This window comes from Dicentrarchus labrax, unplaced genomic scaffold (genome assembly GCF_905237075.1).
Source record: "Dicentrarchus labrax unplaced genomic scaffold, dlabrax2021, whole genome shotgun sequence".
Lineage (NCBI taxonomy): Eukaryota > Metazoa > Chordata > Actinopteri > Moronidae > Dicentrarchus > Dicentrarchus labrax.
In genome coordinates this window covers 1,041,538-1,050,000 of record NW_026136721.1, presented here as the reverse complement: position 1 = coordinate 1,050,000, position 8,463 = coordinate 1,041,538, and the positions used below count along the sequence as shown (strand labels likewise).

Genomic DNA, 8,463 nt, shown 5'->3' with positions numbered 1-8,463 from the left:
GTTGGTGAACGAGGTGTTGGAGGACATCTCGCGTCACGAGGAGGATTATCTGGACCTGACGCTGGAGGAGGAGAGCGAGCTCATCGCCACCATGAAGACCTACCTGAGCCGAGGACACACCGTGTGACACTCAGTCCCACTCAGAGACTGCACGCTGCCAAACCATGAGACAGCACACAGGCACTCCGGCTCACAAATAATGAGTCGCATTTTATTTTGAAAGTGTTGAACCAGAACTTTAATTTGTGACACTAAAATGTTGTTGAAAGCTTCTTCAGCTGGAACAAAGCAGAACTTTTCAGACTGATTGCTGTTTCTTCTTATTTTCTCTCTGAATGGATAAATATTGTTTCTGTTTCTGTTTTCTAAATGAAATCACTGGTTGTCTGACCGTTTGTGGAACAAACCAAAGGAAGTTGTTGTGTTTTAAAGACAGCAATACGTTTTCTCTCTGTGTCTAAACTGATTTAAAGTGAAACTTTATTTAAATTCATTTATGTTAACGTTGAGTTCCCTGTGATTGTCTCATGTTGATGGAGCCAATAAAGAAAATGAAGGTTTAGTTTGAGTTTGTTTGTTCGTTAGTTAATGACAGACAGTCAGTGAGTGTGTCTGTGTCCAACTCTTCCTCACAGGTTAGTTAATGACAGACAGTCAGTGAGTGTGTCTGTGTCCAACTCTTCCTCACAGGTTAGTTAATGACAGACAGTCAGTGAGTGTGTCTGTGTCCAACTCTTCCTCACAGGTTAGTTAATGACAGACAGTCAGTGAGTGTGTCTGTGTCCAACTCTTCCTCACAGGTTAGTTAATGATGTTACTGAGTCAATGTGAGCAGATTGTGTCTGTAGATTGAAGAGAATCAGAGTCTCACTGATGGTGGAAATAAAGGTTTTACTTCCTTAAAACAGCCGTTTTTTGAATGGAGTTTGGTGTGACAGTGTGGAGCAGAGGGGATTTGAACCTTAATAATTCCCATAAACTGAGCTGACCGACCTTCTAATAATGAACCTTGGAAACAGCAGAAAGTAACAGGAAGTGGAGATAAACCCTCCTGTTTTCTTCTTCTGTGGTAGTAAAAGGTAGATTAATAAACACAAACATTAGTTTATAGTAAATAAATAAGTACCCGGACGGGCTGCATTCATTCATTCTAGCAGCGGTATGATGGAAAGACGTGTTTGGATTTCAGCTGGAAATATGTGATTGAGGCCAAATGTATTTATAATTAATAATATATATATATATATATAATATTAATAAAAATAGTAATTATTTGTTTAAGGGGACTTTATCTGTCCTCCGCTCGTTAAGCCACACCCACTTCTTGTCACAGTCCAATCAACGAAGCGACTTTAATACCTCTCGTGTGCTGTTTCACTCTGTAATACGTCTTTATGAGTGGATATGTTCGTTGGCTAACGTTACTGCAAACCTGTGGAAGATACTGTCTGATTGTGCTTTTAGCTGAATGACATTAACTTATCTAGCCAGCAAACAAACACTTCATGAGTGGATGCGGGTGCAGGCGCATCGAGCAAGCTAACTGTTGCTAAGCTAAGCTGTGTAATGCAGCCACACAAAACAACACACACACACACAGAGTGTTTGATAAAAAACTTGTTTTCTTATCTTAGTTTAGGTTTATTTATTGTACATGATTACAGTAGAGGTCACTGGAGGGGGAGGTTGAGGGGGGAGTCGGGGAGGGTTTAGAAGTAGTTGACGACCCTGCGGATGGACTGGATGTTGGGGTTCTGGGCCTGCCACTCATTATGGCTGCAGTAGTATCCACGCTCCACGATGTACATGCGGCCGCGGAAGTTTGGCTCCTCGTACATCACCCAGCTGCAGACGGACGGACAGACGGAGACATTCAGATCATTTCAGACATTTAAGAAGCTGTAAATGTTTAGCTTGAGCTCGTGATTATGGTATGTGTGTGTTGAACTCACGCTCCGTCTCCGTAGACCCTGACAGAGTTGATGCAGTTCTTGGAGAAGCCGCGGCTCTGCAGGAAGGGACAGTCGTCGCAGATCTCCACACACTGACCGGAGAAGTTACAGGCCTCGAACAGCTCGATGCGGTAGTGCTCTCCATGCTGTTTGAGAGACAGAAATGATGCATCACCACGACTGCAGAAAAACTTTATCAAACGTTACAAGAACTCTCTAAAAGTCTCGACCTAAAGGGGGAATGTGTAAATGTTTTTGTATGCGATTGAACTGTGCTGCAGTTTCAGGAAACTCGTCAGCTCAACTAAAGATTGTAAAGAATAAATAATGTTCTCATTAGTTAAATCCTCAGTTGAAGGATTTAGTGGCATCTAGTGGTGAAGTTGCAGATTGCATCATGTGGCCCGTAGATGAAGCACACTTCCTGTTTAGCTCTCCACTGACTCGAATGGAAATAAACTATGTAATTATGTGGCTCTTCTAGACTTTAAAATGTTATCGGACCAAATTCTGGCAGTGAAGTCTTCTGTAGAGACTTTTACAGCCGCTTCTTTCACAATGTGAGTTTATGGGAAGAAGCACTTTTGGGTAATGGCATCACGAGACAGAAGCCATCGCTGTTCACGGTTCGACCACCGTGGCAAACTGGCCTCATCAGAGATGTTTACCATGCGGATGGGCTTGCAGGATCCCATGTGGTCGTTGTGGGAGTTCCACCTCTGGAATTCTGGGTATTCTCCATGCTCCAGGATGTACTGCTGGCCCTTGAAGTCGGGGTGGTCGTAGCAGATCCAGGCTCCGCTCTCCACGCGGATGGAGTTCACCCTGTAAACACAACGTAAGGACTTTATTTGGTGTTACTGCGAACCTCCTCCAGGTTTACCTGTCAGCATTAATCAGATCAATCAGATCAATCAGATCAATCAATCACTGAGATAATCAGAGTATGAAAATAGTTTCTGAAAATGATTGCTGGTGATCATCAATACAAAATCAATATATAAAGTCAATATTTTACACACACAGTTCAACATTGTAAACATCCTGTAAGTTTAGTTCTGATTGGAAAAACTATTTCTGATCAATAGTCAGATCTGTTATGTCACACACATTTGTTGCATTGGTAGCGCCCCCTAGTGGTGTATCTGAATGAAACTTTGGATGTGTTCTAGGTCCTTATATGGACGAATCCTGTGAGTTCTGAGAGGATCGGTCCAGCAGTCGTCCACTTCTGTCTGTTTATGTGCGGAGCCACACCCTCTCTGAAGCTCACTGGTCAATATGTTCAACACTAAATTAGTTATCAATAAGCTTAATGCAACTATTGATCAGCTCCATCCGATGAGGATCCGCAGAAGGTTTGGTAGCAGTCGGACCGACGGTTCAGGAGAAATGGCGGACTGTAGTGTCCTCTATAAAACTGGATGATTGTGGAGAAGCACATTCTCATCAGCTCCTGTTACTGGACCAAGTTTCCTGTTTCTAGATGATTCCAGCTCACTGCAGTTCGATAAACACCGAACATGGCCTCAACAATAACACTGTCACTGTGAGCCGTAAGGAGCCAGTTTCTTTTAAAGCTGAGCTCAAACTCTCATTTTCCTCTCACCTGTTCATGAAGCCACGGTCCTGGAAGTTATCACAGTCCCCTCTGACCTCCAGCTTCCTGCCGGTGAAGCATTTCCCCTCGTAGAAGGTGATCTGGAGGAGGAAATACACATGTTTCACTGTGTCGGCCATGTTTAACGAGAACACTGGTTTTCTTCCACCAACATCTGATTTTCTGAAGCTTGTCCTCGGTGGGGAGGAGATTCGACTGCTCAGCAATAATTTAGTAGATTAAAGGTAAATCAGATGTCAGGTGAAGTCCTGGGTCAGATTCACATTTATTGAACTCCTGACCTTTGAAGGAGTACCAACAAAATAACATATAATCCAGTGGTTTCCAACCTGGGGGCCGGGACCTCTGGGGGTCACCAAAGCTTCACAGGGGGTCGCTTTTGATTTTACTAGAAAACATATAAAATATACACAGTCGGCCTAAATCTCAGTATTTCATTCAAGAAGAAAACTAAATGAAACTGTTATTAATAAAGATTAAACTGTAAAACCAGATAAATTCATTTAACTCAAAACAATTGTTGAAACTGATTTCATTGAAAATGTTAAGTTACACAAACTCAACTTTGTAAGTTAAAAAACAGTCTTGATCAAGTAGCTTTAGCTTTAGACACTGACTTCATTTGGACATTTTTATTTTCCACTGGAAAAAAAATAGTAAAAACAACTTAATCAAGAATGTTTTTTAACTCACAAAATTGAGTTTGTTTCAACACTCTCATTACAGTGAATGATTTAACATCTGAACTCTGATGAGCTGGCGTCAAGCATCAGGGAGAATAAAACAATGAACTGGTTAAAAAGCAGCTTATTAAGTCTGTGTGATTGTTAGAAATATAAAAAAACGGACTGAATTGTATAAAAAGTTTCTCAAAATATCAGAAAAACTCTTATCAATATTCACAGGAAATAATCCAAACCTCTGGTTGTACACCACTGACCTGGGTACACTACACAAGAAGATTAAACTGAAGCTCATTACTTTAGTCAAGTCAAATTACTGGTTGTTTTTACAAGGACACCAACATCCCCAATATGGCGGCGGTTCAGCAGTTCAACATTTTGAAATTAGAATTTTTCCCTCCGAACTACGGCCGCTCTGCTGCTTCCCCCAATCAGCACCAAACTCCGTTAAAAAAACAGGCAAACTCAGGAGGAAGTAAAGGTTCAGAGGGTAGTTTGTATTAAAAGGTAAACAGGTGTTACTGGTTTTACCACAGGACCCCGGTGATCTGCCAACTAGTCAAAGCTTTCAGTCTCCAGATGTTCCACCGAGCAGCGGCTGTGTTACTCACCTTTCCAGAGTACTGCGACATTTTTGCCCACTGGATGTTGTCCAACCTGGCCCACAACCACACACACAGTGTAACAGAGAAAAAGTTGGACACCCCAATATATACGGCACGGGGGCGAGCGAGGGGCGAGGTCCCGGCAGGCCGGACAAAAGGCGAGGCTTTAAAAGTTTCTGCTGCCTCGACGCTTTCCCTTCATCCTGATGTGTCTGCTGATTCTGCTGTGTGTGTGTGTGTGTGTGTGTGTGTGTGTGTGTGTGTGGACTCAATAGAATGTGCTTGGCCGGAGCTTTACGGGGTCAATGATATTGCACATGCCACGCTTCTATAGAGACAGAGAGACACAGTGAAAGGACGCACACAAACATCTGTTGGCCATATAAATCACATTATATAGATACTCTCTGGGTCCGTTATCCATCAGTGAGTAAACTCCAACAAACACACAACAGCTGATAAACAACTGCAGGAAGTTTATATCAAACCAGAGATTTGATTATTTCCTGTGAATATTGATCAGAGATGAGTGTTTCTGATATTATGAGAAACTTTTGATACAATCTGTCTGTATTATGTTTTTTTTATATATTTTTAACAATCAGACTTACACTCCCAACCTTCCACCAGTTTGTCACATGGCCACCAGAGACAATAAGACCTTGGACCTGCTGTACGCAAACCTGTTTTTTTATATCTGTAGCCTATTTATTTTACTCAAATGTTGCTGTGACAAGTGAATTTCCCCATTGTGGGATTAATAAAGTAATCTATCTATTGCTGAAACTGTTTATATGGAACATTTTTAGTGACACAAACTCAATTTTAAAATTGTTAGTTAAAAAACATTATTGTTTAAGTTGGTTTTTTTTGGTTTGTTTTTTACACAGTACAAATACTTAAACATTAAAATACTTAAACTTAAAGATGAAGTCACATAAAATGATGAAAGCTACTTGATCAACTTAACTTACAAAACTGAGTTGTGTCACTTTTCAATGTCTTTTTTTGATTTAAATTTACTTTTAATTTGGTTATACATTGTAATCTAAAAAATAAAACAATTTAATTTAATTTCCTTCACAAAAATGAATGAAATGTTGAGCTTTTAGTTTTCTAGTATAATCAAGAAGTCCTGGCGACCCTCTATGAAGCTTCGGTGGCGACCCCTAGTGGGGGTCCTGACCCTCAGGTTGGGAACCAGTGCTTTAACAGACCCTTTTTCTATTATATTATAATCAACAAGAACAATTACATTCAGTGGACCTGTTTCCATGGTTGCATGATAGATTTAGATAAACATTATTGCAATGAGTTGTGTTGACATAAATAATGTCAATGTTCATGAGCCTAATTAACCAAAATGAACTAATTAACTAAGTTGATTGCTGAGGAAAAGCTAATAACTCATTAGAAGTTGTCACAACTCAAAAACCTTTCTCTACCGGCTCACTGAGGGCATGGAGAGTGTTCATATATTTACTGTATTCAATCACAGCATCACTACGATGTGTCATCATTAAGGAAACACCGTTTTCTCCAAAAACAATTCTCATTTTGAATCAGACTCAAGACAGCGTCTTGGACCCATACCCCAAACCCAACAGGAAGGCAGCCATTTTTACTTTTATGGTGATTTTCAGTGATTTTTCACATTGTACTTTAACAGAGTCCTCCTCCGAAGGAATTGATCAGTGCAATCTCAAAACCATCACGATTAAAAGTTGTTCTTTTTGTGACTGTTTATCGAATGGCGTGTCCGTGGTGTTTCGCCATTAAACAGAAAGTTGTCATAACTTAAGTTTACTTTCTCAAATCTCCAAAAATCTCCAACCTGAACACATCTTCTTACTAATATTCAATCGCACTGATAGCGCCACCTACTGGAAACAGGAAGTAAGCCTTGTGTGGCCATTTTGATCTGATTTACATGAAATGTTCATGGTGTGGTCTACACACTGCAAGGGCCCGATCATCGCTGCTTGCAGCTTTAAGTTTAAATTTAAAGCTTAAAGATTTTTGAGTGTCTTTGCTTTGTATGGTCTTATTCTCATCTTTGTGTCTGCGTGTTGTGTGGAGTCGCTGCTACCTTGGTGGCGATTAACGCAGATGTTTGTTATTTTTTACTGAAAATAAGCAGCTGTAGTGGATCCATTAGCTGACTCTGTCGGACTGGGAGCTCCCAGTGAACAGCAGGTCCAGACCGGGACTGAAGGCAGCGTCAGATGCTGACGGAGGACAGTTTGACTGCAGGGAATAAAGGACTGAGGAGGGTTTATTGCCAGATTTGGTTCCTGCCACCCCGTGGCTAAGTTGGCTAGCGTTAGCTGCACGAACTAACAACAGCTAACATTATTCTTAGTGACAGTTGGCTTCTTTTAGTAGTCCATCTTGAAAATCAATAATCAACTCGATAACGCTGTCCTCTGCGATATACAGTGATAATAAAGTTGTGTGTCTGAGAAAGGGAATACATTTTCCAAAAAAAGTGTGATTTCTGGTTTCTGGTTGTGATTCCTCTGTCAGTCACTGCTGGATGAAGCTCTCCTCTCCACTCTACCTCCCAGTAACATGGCCCAGTCAGAGCTGATGCTGCTGCTTCAACCTCTCTGGATCATCAGGACACAGCTGATCCTCCAACACAACCTCCTTCATCAACCCTCACAGTCAGACAGAGATCACTCCCAGCTGAGGAGAGAAGGAGACAGACGACAGCAGAGATAAATCAGTGTTTACAGAGACTCCCTCCATCAGCACATCCAGTATAAAGAGCAGCAGGGACTTCAGTCCAGTTCAGACCAGCAGTGGAGCGGCTGTGTAGTGTAGCCTGCTTCCTTTCAGTTCTCATGTTAACGTATTGGAGTGAACACACTGAGCTGAAGCTCACATTGTGGATTGTGGATCATCAGGATGTCAGCCTTCTACAGTCATCATCCAAATGTCAACAAACATTCATAAACCTATTGATGTCAACACTGATCAATAACATGGTGATGATCTCGATCAGGTCTGGAATCAGAGGATCAATACTTGCTCCTTAATAGAGCTGTGTGTGTGTGTGTGTGTGTGTGTGTGTGTGAAGGATCAATATCAATGATCAGACATTATTTGTGGAAACACATTGAAATGAACAGAAAGCAAAGAAATATTTCTCCTTCAGTAAAGTTGATCAATGTAAACAAATATTAGTTCAGAGGAAACATGAAAATATGAACAAAAGGAAATGTACAACTTTATGGATGTAAGTTATGTATGAACATAAATTAGGTTCAATTGTTAATGAAACATATCAGATCTACAACAGTAACAGAGAGTCAGTGAACTGACCTCAGAGTCTCCAGTCTACAGTGTGGACTCTCCAGAAAACCACACAGCAGCTTCACTCCTGAATCCTGCAGCTCGTTGTTACTCAGGTCCAAATAGCAATGGTTGATAACTTAAACCTTCTCTCATAATAACCAGATCAGGCCTCCAGTTTTACTCTTTGGTAAATACAATCTGTACTTGGAGACACTGTTCCTTTACAAGGGTTGTCTCTTTTTACCTGAAATACAAATAAATAAAGTGTAACTGACCTTCTGGTCCTGCGCTGGTGTCTGGCA

General features: G+C 41.0%; 2 protein-coding genes across 2 annotated transcripts in view; one reads left to right on the top strand and one right to left on the bottom strand.

Annotated features, from left to right (window-relative positions):
• nub1 (negative regulator of ubiquitin-like proteins 1) overlaps window positions 1-562 on the top strand; it is a 13,090-nt gene extending 12,528 nt beyond the window's left edge. Inside the window, exon 15 of the mRNA XM_051385851.1 lies at window positions 1-562. This exon is cut by the window's left edge and continues 10 nt beyond it. Within this exon, the coding sequence (XP_051241811.1) occupies window positions 1-127 (127 nt within the window). The 3' untranslated portion in view covers window positions 128-562.
• A 1,040-nt stretch (window positions 563-1,602) lies between these two features.
• On the bottom strand, window positions 1,603-4,970 carry crygn2 (crystallin, gamma N2). The gene is made up of 5 exons (XM_051385920.1): window positions 4,868-4,970; window positions 3,562-3,653; window positions 2,621-2,777; window positions 1,953-2,098; window positions 1,603-1,845 (listed from the first exon to the last, which is right to left on the bottom strand). Exons 1-5 carry the CDS (start codon window positions 4,886-4,888, stop codon window positions 1,710-1,712), a joined length of 552 nt encoding a protein of 183 aa, XP_051241880.1. The 5' UTR covers window positions 4,889-4,970; the 3' UTR covers window positions 1,603-1,709.
• Window positions 4,971-8,463: the final 3,493 nt, after the last annotated feature.

Coding starts and splice junctions, on each gene's coding strand:
- crygn2 (XM_051385920.1), bottom strand. CDS start 4,888: ATGTCGCAGTACTCTGGAAAG. Junction 3,654..4,867: donor TGTCGCAGTACTCTGGAAAG/GTGAGTAACACA, acceptor TTCCTCCTCCAG/ATCACCTTCTACGAGGGGAA. Junction 1,846..1,952: donor AGGGTCTACGGAGACGGAGC/GTGAGTTCAACA, acceptor GTCCGTCTGCAG/CTGGGTGATGTACGAGGAGC.